The sequence below is a fragment of the Rhamphochromis longiceps genome, linkage group LG20 (assembly GCF_057381845.1).
Source record: "Rhamphochromis longiceps isolate RC_006_pf linkage group LG20, R_longiceps_female_GT1.1, whole genome shotgun sequence".
Classification (NCBI taxonomy): Eukaryota; Metazoa; Chordata; class Actinopteri; order Cichliformes; family Cichlidae; genus Rhamphochromis; species Rhamphochromis longiceps.
Window position 1 is genome coordinate 6,408,873 of NC_140576.1, and position 14,269 is coordinate 6,423,141.

General features: G+C 41.6%; 1 protein-coding gene across 7 annotated transcripts in view; it reads left to right on the top strand.

The window, feature by feature from the left end:
• The window catches only part of LOC146644798 (forkhead box protein J3-like), a 74,126-nt gene that overhangs the window by 34,346 nt on the left and 25,511 nt on the right, over positions 1-14,269 (top strand). For all 7 annotated transcript variants that reach the window (XM_085392843.1, XM_085392840.1, XM_085392844.1 and 4 more), the window contains 3 exons: positions 2,937-3,011; positions 7,327-7,410; positions 14,045-14,146. In XM_085392843.1, coding sequence (XP_085248969.1) covers positions 2,937-3,011; positions 7,327-7,410; positions 14,045-14,146 — 261 coding nt within the window. The remainder of the gene's footprint in view (positions 1-2,936; positions 3,012-7,326; positions 7,411-14,044; positions 14,147-14,269) is intronic.

The following is a 14,269-nucleotide window of genomic DNA, read 5'->3' on the forward strand; positions in this document are numbered from 1 at the left end:
CACTGAGACACAAGTGTAAGAGAAATGAAGATGTATCCTTGGCCGATAATGAATGTTTGTCAGCTGCGGCTTTACATCAAATATGTAGAAGCACACCTGCAAGTCAAGCACAGCTCAACAAGACTGGTGGGGGAGCCCACTGAGGAGGAGGAGTGCTGCACCAAAGGCTAGTTAGCTCAGCAAAGTTCAGCTAAGGCTGGAGCTCAATCTGCTCACTCTACCACCTGAGCCATAGCCACCAACATTACCTAACACTGAATATGAACTATTATATAATGTAATATAACTTTAATATAATGTCCATATCCAAATGATAGTTTGAATCATATAAAGATTAAATACTGACCTGCTGGTTGTTACCTTTACCATTTAACCTCAAATATATTTTGTTTAATGCCGCTAAGCAAATGTCTCATCACCGTGAGTGCTGACAGCATACAGAAGTTAAGATTACGCCATAAGCACCACGTTGGTTTTGTATCACCGCTTAGAAGGTCATGTAGTCTAGTTTTATACACAAAATTTTTAATTCAGTTAAAAAATATATTTTGCTCATCTGTAATTACTGGGCACTCTAGAAAATAAGCAAAGCTTAGAGGATCACCACTCTCGCTCCTTTCCTTTCACCCTTCTCTCACATACAATCAGCACAGACACAAAAGAAAGAAGGGCATGAAATTAATTAAGCAATACAGTATAGTGCAAGTTTGCAAGCTTCAAACAGCACTGTACATGTCAGTCTTTAAATTCAGCATTTGGCTCATTTTATTCTATCTATTCTATCCTAATCCAACTGTATCCTCGCATGCTGATTGGTTTGGGCTACGGGCTGTTTTTGTTGATATGTGGATCATAACGCGCACATGGAAGAAAACTCCCGTGCTCCAAACCATCTGAAAAATATTACAGTAAATTCTCCATTTACTGAAAGGGGCCGACTTATCATTATTCCACACTGGAAGATTTTTTTAGTTAGCTAAATGACAGGAACAAATCCAGGGCTGTACAAAGGCTTTAAAAGCCACAGTGCAACCATGCGGGCCCAGCAACGGACACACATGCCCCAAAAGTGAAATTTGCCAGAGTGTACAAAGTCTGAAATAGATGGGGTTGTGCAGACATAGCAAGTAGTGCACAGATGTTCCAAAAATTGCTTGAGTCATAAAATATAGTGTGTGAATAAACAAATAACAGGTAGAGGTTAGCAAAGTTAGATGGGCTAGCTCCTGAAGTGACGGGACTCTGTGTTAATGATCTACCGCCACCAACTGCAGGAAAGTTTTTGGAACAGATGGTTACCGTAGTGTGGTAGCTGGTGGCAGTCCTCCTTGCCTTTTTTCATCTCCCGACTGCCACATATTTCCTTGATGGACGGCCACAAGCAGCCAGTGACCCGCTAAGCAGAGAAGCCAAAACCTGCTCGAGCATTTCTTCTTCAGCAGAGATCGAGGGGAGGCAGAGGTGGACTAGGCTGTAATGGTATACTGGAGACAGAAAGCGAGAGAGAGAGAGAGAGAGAAGGTGTTTTTCTTTTTCTGTAAGAGAAACAAAGCTGCTGCTGAGCAGTACGAACCCGAGAGAAGGAGACGAGAAATTCCTCCCATCCCTCTGTCTTCTCTCCTCCTCCTCCCCAGTGGTATTAATTAGCAGCAGCAGATGAGTGGAGAACGGGAGCCTGCAGGGAGAACAGGTTCATGTCAGGTTAGCATAAGCTGTTGTGCCCCCCCCCGTTTCTCTCACTCTCTCTCTTTCTTTTCCTTTTCCTACCCTCACAACACACACACACACACAAATACACACATAAACAATAGGGATTGTTATAAATTTAAGAAATATGATCTTCTCGTCTTTATGGCTAAAACCGAACGTGTACAAAAATGTGAGTTTTCATTAAGCCCAGCTTAAACTCCTCCTCCTCCCTCCAGTTTTACTCTGAACACAGCCTCTTGACATATTCAAAAAAACAAATCCAACCCTGTAGCACATCAAACGCACAACCACTGACATTATCACCCACCTCACGGTCATGGCGAATCATTGCCCTAGCATCCCTCTGTCTCGCTCCCTATCTTCACTGAAATGCGCTCCAGCCTCCTGTTTTCAATCATCAGTTTCAGGAGCGTCTGGTACGCTTCGGCTTTAATCAATGGAGTCGTCTGCATCTGCACCCGCATTTCACTCTTGTCTAACCGTGACCCGTAGTGTCTGTTTTTATTCGACACGGTACGGAGTAGAAAGCAGAGGACTCCTTTTGAAGGCCTTCGCTAATGTCGAGACCGAGGTTCTGGAGCCAGAGCCGAGTGAAACCCAAGCTAAAGATAGTAAGACCAGATTCTAATCTGAGTGAAGAAAAACTTGTACTTTGGAAGGAGATGAAGGACATGGCAAGGTCCCATAATGGTTTTGCATTGGTTTCCAACAGTCTTGACAAAGGCTGGAAAAAGATAAAAGCTTCTGTTGCAGTGGACACTAATGAATAAAGCTGGCTGATAAATGGTGTTTCATCCTTAATGCAAAGCCAACATACAGCAGATATTTCACTAAAGATGCTGCATAACGCAGCAGACATTTATCCTTGTTCAATAAGAGCATGTTTAAAAAGCATACGTTTTATTTCTCTGTTTATCTATCTGTGCATATTGATGCGTCTTCGTGTGGGTATATGTAAAAGAAAAAGAAAGAAAAATAATAGGAACTGTGGAGCAAATGTGTAACCGTCATTACTATTAATGTTATCACACAATTCAGACTTTTCTCATATTCTCCAGTCCTTACTGTAGAATGAAAGCAGATTCAGAAAGTAACTGTAATATAGTCAGCATATTACAGTTTGCTTATTTAAAGAAAACGTGTAAAAGTGATGCCACTTTGTTACTACTTCATAATATTCTCTTCTTTTTCTCTTCTTTTCTTCCTTTTTTTCTTTCCCTCTGCAGAATTCTATACGACACAACTTGTCCTTGAACAAGTGTTTTCTCAAAGTGCCTCGCTCCAAAGACGACCCTGGAAAAGTAAGTATTTTCTCAACCTTATTGTGCGACTTAAAAAAAAGAAAGCTGGGCGGCGCACGGCGAAAATGTCGAGTGGGTTTCAGCAGGCTTTGCAAGTACGTGGCGACTTTTGACGTGTTTAGTAGCACTCGTGCCGCATGTGTGAACACACTTGTGCTTAAGTGCTCACTTGCTCTGCTTCTTTGTCACACACACAGTGTCTGCGGTTAAAAGCAATTTGTAACTCCATAACCGGCTGTGCTGAATGCCTAATGCTGCTTTCTCTGTTTTCTGTGGCTCCTACGATATTGATTCTGCCAAGTAATAATGTGGTACAGGGAGTAATGAATAATAAGTATATGTAGGTACTCTCCCTCAGATGCAAGGCCTTCCATGCATCTGTTATGCTTTATTAGAACTGCTTCTCTCTGTATCTCGCAGACACAATCAGAGGAAGCTTTAGATATGTTTCACTCCTGCTGCTGCTGCTGTGGTTAGGAAGCAGCGTTGCCACGGCCACTTCAGCAACTCCAGTTTGATAACAACAATTTGTCAAGTGCTTGGTTGTGCTGAGATCGAAGGACATGCTCAGATGGGGAAAGTGTATAATTGCAGCTGATCACTGAACCCTGTCCTTATGCCATATTTTTAATACAAGCTCAAACTCGTCACAAGGTTAATGTTAGAGGCGATCCGCCACTTTTACACAAAACTGAGGAGCCAAACTTTTCAATGAGCTCTTAAAAACTCTGCTCGTTTTGTTTAGGGGGGTACGGTTGAGGTGGGGTTGGGGGAGCGGAGAGTTTCTCCCGGCTGCGGGGATTTTGGAGCCATTGAAAAATGAATTAGGGGGAAGAAGGTTTAAATAATTCAAACAAAATCCTTGGGCTTGAGTGGAGGCCTATAGTCTGCAAAGACACAAAGAGAGGGCCCCCCCCCCCGATTAGCCTGACTTGGACCTGACCAGCACCTTAATTCACACCGTGGATCGAAGTGGTCGATACCTCGGCGTAGTGGTGGTGGGGTGGGAGGTCAGCTGTGTGCGTGTGTGTGTGTGGAGAAGCTGAATGTACATGCTCTGTTTGAAGCCACAGAGAGAGAGGAGAAGCTAAATCATGCATGTGCTAACGTTAATTGGCTGTGTACTGTTCAGTGATGTGGGACTGAGAGACAGGGGGAGGAGAAGAGGAAAGAATATGAGAGGTGGGGGGGAGATAGATGTTGAGAGTTGAGCTGTGTGCACGTGTGGCCTAGATGAACCTCCTGAATTCAGTCTGCAGCTTTGGACCTCCTTGGGAGGGAAGAGGCAAAATGAAAGGCTGGAAAAAAAAATTATACCGGAAGGAAATCTAGGAGCTAAAAGCAATTGATTTCCTCTTCTCTTATTGTATCTGTTTATTTTGGAGACTGCTGTGTTTTAACATTATGTATCAAAAGGATTTCGGTGGATTTTCTGGGGAAAGGATGCAGAAACGTGCACCACTGGAGAACTAAACCTAGAGAAAACTAATTTGATACTGGAAGAATAACAGATAAGTTGATGCTTTTGGATACTGTGGATGCGGCCATCTCACAGCACTTACTTTTTATTTAGTGACACTTACTGCCAGCCTTATTTTGTAGAAGTAATAAAGAAGAAGCAACTAATAGATTCAGAGAAATAAATCCTGATTTATTTTGTAAGACATTGTGTTTTTGAAATCTAACATAATCTAAAACAGTTTGGGGAAAAAATAGGTGTAAATAGTGGCGAGTGGATCATATTTAATCCATGAGTTTTTGAGACTTCTCTATCATCAGTGTGATGTTTTATTAAGACTAACCCCCTTAAATGTTTTGTTTGTAAGATTAACTGTGAGCAGTAAATTTCAGTTTAAAAAAATTATAATTTTCTTGAAAATATTTCATGGTTTAGACTTTACAGAGTTAATTATCAGAACAATATAAAGATTTCAAATTCATAATAAAATATCTTGGCCTGCAGCAGCAGTTCAAATGTTTTTGAGCCAAAATCTTAAAACTAGAGTTCACTTTGGTTTGAACATCAAACACTTGTTGGCTAGGTTGTTAGTCTAAAGCAGGGGGACTCCAGGCCTCAGGAGCCTGTGTCCTGCAGGATTTAAATGTGTCCTTGATCCAACACAGCTGATTTAAATGGCTAAATTACCTGCTCAACATGTCTTGAAGTTCTCCAGAGGCCTGGTGATGAACTAGTCATTTGATTCAGGTGTGTTGACCCAAGGTGATATCTAAAGCCTGCAGGAAAAGTTCTAAAAAGTTGCTTAAACAATAAAAAGTGTATTAACCAGTCATATTTACCAAGATTTAAAACTGATTTTGTAGCCACATCTGTGAAATTGTAGGTATTTTTCAATATTTGGCTTATTGATGGAGGGGTTTGCTCTATGATCAGTAATTCAGCATAATTAGGTAGAGCTGTTCGATATAACGATATATCGGATAACAATATAAAAACGTCTATCGTTTCATTTTACGCTATCGTTTGTTTCGTGGTGTCGCAAAATAAGCTGTTTAGGGCAATATTTTTTCATCGCTTTGATGGTCACTGTAGTGGCTATATTAATTTCTTTAAGTTCTCTCTTTCTCTTATGTTTTATATAACCACACTACAGACGGACAAGCGCCTGTTTTTATGCGTTGTGGTTAGCAACAACGACGGTAACAACATTGCGTGTTCGCTTGTTTATGTTCCACATAAACCTTTCACAATAAAGCTCAATATCCTGTTGAGACTTTTCAAAATAAACTGAATCACGTGAAAGAGCAGATTATTTAGGGATGAGAAGTAAAAAAGAGCCGCCAGGTGCTAAAAAATAAACCTTAGACTCAAACATTAGAACAGGCTTTTCCCCGCAGCACGCCGTGTAATAAATACTCACAGAGAAAACGGCGGCCTTTACAACTTATGTCTAAAAATGTATGGTTTCATGCATTGGTTAAAACACTCGATTCCAGGTACATGACGCCCAGCTGGAAACACTTCCCGCATGACGAGCTGCCCGAGATTCACAGAATTTACAGAAAATGTTACATTTTTGTGATTTATATCGTTATCGGATGATAGAATTCTTATATTGGGATATGAGATTTTGGTCATATCGCACAGCCCTATAATTAGGGCTATATTTGTTGCTGCTTGTACTGACTACATAACTTATGATGGGATGTTTATGTATAAATTAATCACTAATGTTATTTTCTCTGTAAGCCGGATTCTCAGCTATCCCATTCTGTTTTATAAGCATGTAGAATATAGCATTAATATAATACTTTTGGCCACTAGTATATGATCAAAAGCATTGGTCTGGATCTCTTAATCCTTCAGTTGAAGAGGTTTCACTTTCTTTGCCACTGGTGCATAAAATCAAGCACCTAGCCATGTAGTCTGCATTTAAAAGCCTTTGTGAATGAAGAATGCTGTTCTAAAAAAGCTCACAGAATTCAAGTGTGGTACTGTGATAGCTACCACCATTGCAAGAAGTCAGTTTCAATTGACTGCCTCCTAGATATTCTACCACTAACTGTAACTGGTGTTGAAGAATTTAGGAACTACAGGAAGTGGCAGACCATGTAAGGTTACAGAGTGCTGCCAATCCATTCTATTTATATAGCACAAAATCATAACAACAGCAGCCTGAAGGTGCTTTATATTGTATAAGGTAAAGACTCTTTACTAATCCAAAGAAAACCCCAGTAATTAGATGACCCCTTATGACAGGGGTGTCCAACTACAGGCCTCAAGGGCCGGTGTCCTGCAGGTTTTACATATCACCCTGGGTCAACACACCTGAATCAAATGATTAGTCCATTGAAGGGCGATCGTGGCTCAAGAGTTGGGAGTTCGCCTTGTAATCGGAAGGTTGCCGGTTCGGTCATTGTGTCCTTGGGCAAGACACTTCACCCATTGCCTACTGGTGGTGGTCAGAGGCGCCAGTGTCCAGCAGCCTCGCCTCTGTCAGTGCGCCCCAGGGTGGCTGTGGCTACAATGCCAGCTTGCCATCACCAGTGTGTGAATGTGTGTGTGTGGTAATTTAGCCATTTAAATCAGCTGTGTTGGATCAAGGACACATCTAAAACCTGGATGTGTCCTTGATCCAACACAGCTTGGACACCCCTGCCTTATGAGCAAGCACTTTGGCAACAGTGGGAAGGGAAAACTCACCGAAAAACCCAAACTCAGGGAGGGGCACTCAAGACAAAGTTTGAAGCTTTGGACAAACCTACAAAGCAACCAAACCACTGGAGAAAAACACACCAAAAAAAACCTTCCATCAAATATGTTTCTAATGTTTGTTTTACTGATGTTAATATTCAGGGTTCCTACTGGGCCATAGACACCAATCCTAAAGAAGACACGGTACCCAGCAGGCCAAAGAAGAGACCACGCTCTGGAGAACGAGTAAGTACACAAGTAGTTTGTATAATCCTGTTTTACCCACAAAAGGCTGATGGGGTATTGTTGTCACTCCACCAGACAGATGGGTGGGTGGTCGGCGTGCAGCTTTGTAAATGTAATACTTTGAGAATGAGGTGACAGAATTTGGAAATTGATGCTTTAGGTGCATCTGCTAAAAGTCTCAGTGACATCTAGATCAAGATCAGAAATAAAGTTTTCTGGAAATCTTGTGAAGACAATAAATCGCTAAAGATTTTTCAAATCATACCATAGGTGCATCTACTAGGAGGCTGAGGGAACAGCTGGATGCCAGTGTTTCTGTTGTTGTTGTTTCGCTTGTTGTTTTAAAAGTCGTACGAAATGACTTCTCTAAGGATTTATTTCATTCCATATTCTCAAACCTGTGACCCCTTTAAGGTGCTAATATCAAAGTTAGACATCATCAGAGGAGAAGAAAAATGGGATTTTGCTGATGATTCGAGCATTGTTGTAAAATGTCTGAAAAGAGAATTATATGAACAGGAAAAACAAGGCATTTGAAAAAGCTTCCCAATACAAATGAGGTGCTACAGAAATGTGTGAACAGGTTTGCAGTCTTTCTCCTGTTCCCATGTTATAATGATGCATGGACAGACTAGCAGTCCAATAATGTACCTTTAAACCTCCCCTGAAAGATGAGTGTAAGAGCCCTCAGCGGTACTAGTAGCTCTGTGAGAATTGACGTCTCTTTAGCTTGTTAGGAAGCTAACATTAGCTTATTTGCACAAAAAAGCATGTCAGTGTTGGCTGTCAGGTATCGTGTGGACCACGTGATAGGAGATTACCAAATGTCAAATACAGCCATATTGTGCCAGACCATCAAGTTCTACTTCAGATATTTCTCTCAAAACCACATCTCACTCAAAGGCCAGGGGATCATCGCAGGCAGCAGGCTTCAACATCTGGTGACCATAAATCACTGCACAGTACCTCAGAGACCAAAAGATGTGGATTATCTTGTCATCGCTTGCTTTACCTCCTCCTAAATGCAGCCCAAAGTATCTTTTTACCCTTCAAGTCAATTCTCTTCTTTCTGCTGCTCATAACTACAGTGATTGTGCGCTGTGCTCGAACGCCTCGTGTCTACTCACAGATGGAGGGCTGAAGCTGCTGAGTGGACACGGTGTAACACCTTGTCTACACAAGAGGCACAGCATGAGCAGCATATTCGATGCCGCAGCAATGTAGGAAAAAACACACTTTCTTTTGTGTAATTATTACATTTTAAAGCCACAAAGTACCAAACTTTATCCGCTTTTTGTTTTGTTTTTTTCCTCTGTGGGTTATTCTTGCTGTGCACTGCTCGATTGTTATTGACGAACTTATTACTGCGCTCTAGCGCAGGAGAATGCCCGATCACCGGCGCGCGTGCCTTCTTTGTAACAGAACCAGAACCTATGGTTGCAATTAAACAACTTTTTGATATTCATCCTCATATTCATCCAGGTTAATCCCACAGGCTTTGGGGTTAGCAATTTTCAAGATGCCATAAAAGCAGCAGGAACAAGCTACCAGATAGATGTGAGAATACAGAAGCAGGAATGAAAATTGGTTTTGGGAAATTGATTGACAGCAGCTGAGGCTATAAATATATGTAACCCTGCATCAACTTGGCAGAATGCGGCTGGTGTGCAGTCATTAACCTGGGGATGTGAATACAAAAGCAGTGCGGAGTGAGCTCCATCGTGTATTTCAAGTCTGCTTTCACCACTGTCTGCCATCATCTCTCTGTTTTTTGTTTTTTTCCTGACTCTGACTACAGTATGGCGTGCATTTCGATGTCTGTTTTCTTAGCGGCTGATTAGCACGCTCATAAACTAGTGTCGGCGGTTAATGGCCAAAATTTTAATACGGTTCAGATTCAGTATTCAGCACATTAAACAGATTGAATTCCTCTCTGATTATTACCTCAGCGGCTTAAATGAACTGTGCTCCCCTGGCAAAGGGATGCGTACTAAAACTGCTGCCGTATGACACAAAGACTTGTAGTCAGTCACAAACGAATACAAAATAAAACATTTAAATGGCTTCAGTTCAGTGATATGAGATCTGGTGACATGCAATATCATTACTAGGCTCTGGATAACATGGCATTACTTCTCCCCGAAGCCAGAATGAGGCCACCAATTAGTGTAATCAGTTGGTGTAGTGGACCAAGCAGAAGATCTCCCAAAGTCTATTTCACAGGGGTGAGGTGTACCTCCAGTGTGCAGGTATATATTGTATTAAGCAGATGATCCTCTGAATGTTGCATTAAAGAAAATACGCGTCTTTTATCACGATCATCCGCCTCCCTTTCTCATCCAGCCAGTCTCTGACTGTTGGCGCATCTTGATCATTATCTTTCGCTTCGTCCGTCTGCATTTCTGCTTTAGCCATCTTCCTCTCTGGGGAACTCTGACAGGCGCAGCGCGACAAAGTGCACAATCACTGTAAGGTGTCGCTCATTGGAGAACGAATCGAGGCAAAAGAGACGGAAAGGGTTGGGGAGGTACAAGAGAGGGGAAGAGCAGAAAGAAGGCGTGAAAGGAAGGTTGCGGAAAGCAGGAAAAAGACATCAAGGTAGCGAGAAGAAACAGTCAAGTTTAAGGGAAGGAAAAAGAGGTAAGAGGAGTAAGTGGGAGAGGAGGGAGGAGGGAAAGTGTTCTAGGCTTGTGTTCCAGTTAATTACCACAGAAGGCCCCGGGGCTGCCGTTAGACATATTTTCTTCACCAACGATTTATTTTTTTTTTATTACAAACATTAATTAATTCAGAGCCTTGTCATCTCGTCTTACATGGATGGGCCCTTTGACCCCTTTTCTTACGCCTCACTTGCACTGCTGGCAGACACACTGTGGGCTGTCACATGGGCTAAGGAGAAACAGGGAGGTTTTAAGTGCTAAGATTTATGGCGGCATTACCATCTGAAAAAAAGAAAAAGAAAGAAAGGTGGGCTAAATACATCTTGTGTGTTAACTGGGATTTTGTTGCACCTCGGTTACACAGTCAAATATTTTAAGTTGGCAGGAAGGGCTAAACGTCAACCGCATAAATGCATTATATAAATGTGTAGACAGGCAAGTGTACACGTAGTTTAGTACCTGTGTCTCCAGTGCCCTTAAGCATAATCACTCTCTTTCATTTCTGGTAGATGCTTCTCTGTTTGCCTGTCTGTCTGTCTGCCCGTCTGTCACCACTCAATTATCTCCCTGCCTATTCTTCTATTCTGCTCTTCCTCCACAAGCCTTCCTCCTGCCTCTCTTCACCTCTCTCTTGTCTTCTTTTTAAGTGCCTCCACCAGGGAACCGACAACCCGTTTAGCTGGGAGTTTATCATAAATTAAAGATTGCATTGTTACCAACCAATCCTCTTACTGTAAGCAGTTTGGGAAGGCAGGCAAGCTGTCTTGAACCCTGAAAGGAGTCAGACAAGGAGAAAAAAAACATCTTCCCCGGGTTTCTTTTTTTGTTGTTGTTGTTTTTTTCTCTCTCTCTCTCTCTCTCTCCTTTTTTTTCTTCTTCATTTGGCAGGCATCAATTTAGCCCCTCATCGATCTTTGAATAGTTCCTCACGTCCTCACACTCAGTTAACCCTACTTTAGCGCTTTGTGAGGACAGCAGCAGAAAATGAACTGCTGCTGAATGCATTATAGGTACGTGAATAATGCATGAGGATGGCTTGATTCATCTTATCAAGTGCAAGTGATGTGTCCACTTTCCAGGCTGTTTAAGTGTCCCGCAATTTAAATGAAGCGCGCCTCGATTAGTTCACACAGTGTGAGCCTGGGGCGTGATGGTGATTCAGGAGGCTCAGTGAAGAATCATGAACTTGCAGCACACTTAGATTTCTCATAACCTTTGTCACATTTCATTTCCGTCCTCGTTTTCAAACTCCTCTGGACATTTTCAATCAGCGGAGAGCATCCACGAATGATTTCTGCATAATAACTAGAAGGCGAGACTCTACTGTTTAAAAAAAATATTAGTGCACCCCTTTATACTAATATTTAAAACGATCTTGAAAATGCGTACATTTGGAAATGGTGCTTTCGCGCCGCAGTGTGGACTGCAAAAATGCCAACTTTCTAAAACGATGACGCATGTTAGTCATATGATGCAGTCATGTGACCAATTAAACTAAGAAAGCGGAGGGCATTATACAAACAATTGTTTTGTTTGCTCTCAGTTTGGACAGCCCTATTAAAGATTAATATCAGTCTGTACATGCTCCAGATAGCTTTTCTTCACATTCTTTAACTCTCACTCGCTTTTGCAACTTTGTACTTTTGTGTTACTCGCAGCATCAACTCCACCTCATTGTTAGTCCATTTAAAAAACTCGGTGCTTTTCCTCAACCCTTTGCCGCGACGTTTCAAAGAGCCGGAAAGTAAATAAACAGCAGACAGAAATGAGGCAGGTCGAATCTTCTTGCGTTTCACACATGCGCAGTGCTGGAACATAAGCGTTTTCGGCCGTTTCCCCAATGAAAACGCAGTTTTCAAATCCATCCGGGCTAGTGTGGACGTAGCCTTACTTACACGTTTAATCAAGATGTAAGTAAGAGTAATCTTTAATAAGGCAAAAACAGAGTTTGTACAATTGTACAGTTTTGTATGACCACCTTTATTCTTCAACACAGTCTAAAGTCTCTTAGACAAGCTTTCTTATAGTTTCTTTAAGTAGTCTTCAGGAACAATTGAAGACTAGACAAGATCCCCAACACCACTGGCTGAAAGGCAAACCTGAACCTTGACAGAGCCTCCACAGTGCTTTACAGGTGACTCTTTTACCTGTTGTATCTGTCTGCTGACCTCCTTCTATTTGGATCCATCACCTGTTGTCATCAGTTTCCCTCCTTTAACCTAAAGAAAACCTAACCTGTTGCTGGGATCAGACTGGTATTCTGCAATGTTTTTTCAACATCTGTATCTCCCGTAACTCCTGAACTATTTGCTCAATTGAAAGAATTCCAGCATTTCCTAAAAGCAGCATTTTGCATTGATATTAGAGTCATTACGGTAATCACAGGCACGATGTCGCAGCAGCCCAGCGAAGACGAAGATTGGTTGAGAAAGGAGAGAGACGCTAATATCACTGAAAAAGCATAGAGTTGCTGCTTTCAGATGAACAGCTTTATATCCAGTTTCCTCAGTTTTGTAATTGCACGACATACCATGCCAAGATTTCAGCTAATAGCTCTTTGGGAATCACCTTGTTGGTGAAAAAAATATTATTTTATGCCTTTTTTGTGTTTAAGTGATTCATTGGTCAGTGAGTGAAAAAGCAGCCAGTGGCCAAAGAAAGAAACTTTGAAATACCTTCAGAAAGCTTAGAGAACTGTTGTTTAAGACCACTTTAAAAAATGACAAAAAGCTCAAAGCCTTTGCTCAGTACTGTACCTGCCACAACACAGTGTAACGTGTGGTGAACCTGAAAGGGGTACAACCTGCATCTTTAGTGTTAAAGAATGCTTCACATATCTCCACCTTAAAAAGTTGCTTTCCTCCTGCAGTTTTCCATTCTCTGTTATAACCCCCTTTCAAAAGATGAACACAGGCTAGAGATAAGCCAGGGCTGACTTTTGGCTTCATAGGGAATTCAAACCCATTGCACCAACGCTGGACGTTTTTCTGTTTTTTTTTTTGTTTTTTTGTTTTTTTGCTCTTAAGACTACTTACCTTTTCTGGTCAGAAAATGCACGATTAGCCAAAGTCTCTTGTGGGTGCAAGATTTTCTAAAGCTTAATAAAGAGTATTTGCAGAAATTCCCTTCACTTACAATGCTGCAAGGTTGATGTAGCTTTCTTTTTTTGCCCGGTGACACCAAAAACATGTTGCCCACCACACCTTAAAATTCCCCAGCCAACCAACAAGGTTCACTGACATTGCTGCTTTTATTTTATATTCCTAGCCTTTTATTCTATAGCACAATTATAATAGAATAGAATACGATGAATTAGGTGTATTCAAACTTTATGCAGGGGGATATCAGGCAATCAGTGATGTATTTGCTGCACAGTGGTTTTTATGTCTTGTAATAGTCGCCACATTAAAGTCTTAAGGAAACATGAAAAGCAGGGTTTGCTACGTTACTGTTTTTAGCCCGTTTCCTGTAAATGTGATCAATCTCCCCAGAGTGTACTAAATCACTGATTTGAATCAGTTTACTGGGCTTATTGTGGAAGTTATAGCCAAATCAATAAAAACAGCTGGAATCTGGCCACAGATGAGAGGGAATCACTGTAGAATAAATGCGGAGACTTCAGAAAAGACATCATACGCATCACGGATTTTATAAAAAGACCTTGTGAGGTTTGTGCAAGTTTACGCAGGTCAGTTTGTGCTCGTTCACTTTTAGTGCCTGAAGCCACTGTTTATCCTGCCTTTTTTCCTTCATTAGGAAGCATTATTAGTTCAGTCAGAAACGAGTATTCTAGGCAATTCCACAACAGACTTTTTGGCTTGTCATTGTAAGAAAAACCCCAAAACATTATTAATAAAATAATAATGTTTAGTTGCCTTCACGTGGGTCGTGTTATCAGGATACTGAACCCAAATCCGCACTTATGAACATTTTCTATGCCCAGATTTTTCTCACACTGTCTCCTGTTCCTGCAGGCATCGACCCCTTACAGCCTGGAGTCCGAGTCTCTGAGGATGGACTGCATCATGTCAGGAGGGGCATCTCCCACTCTGGCCATCAATGCTGTGACCAACAAGGTAGGGCACCAGCTGTTCATAAGCTGTTTCAATACAAAACAGCGCAACAGCGCAGGCATACAAAGTTTATGTGACCGGACGCGTGGCTTCCATCCTCAGTTAGATACAGACAGAGGTTGGTTC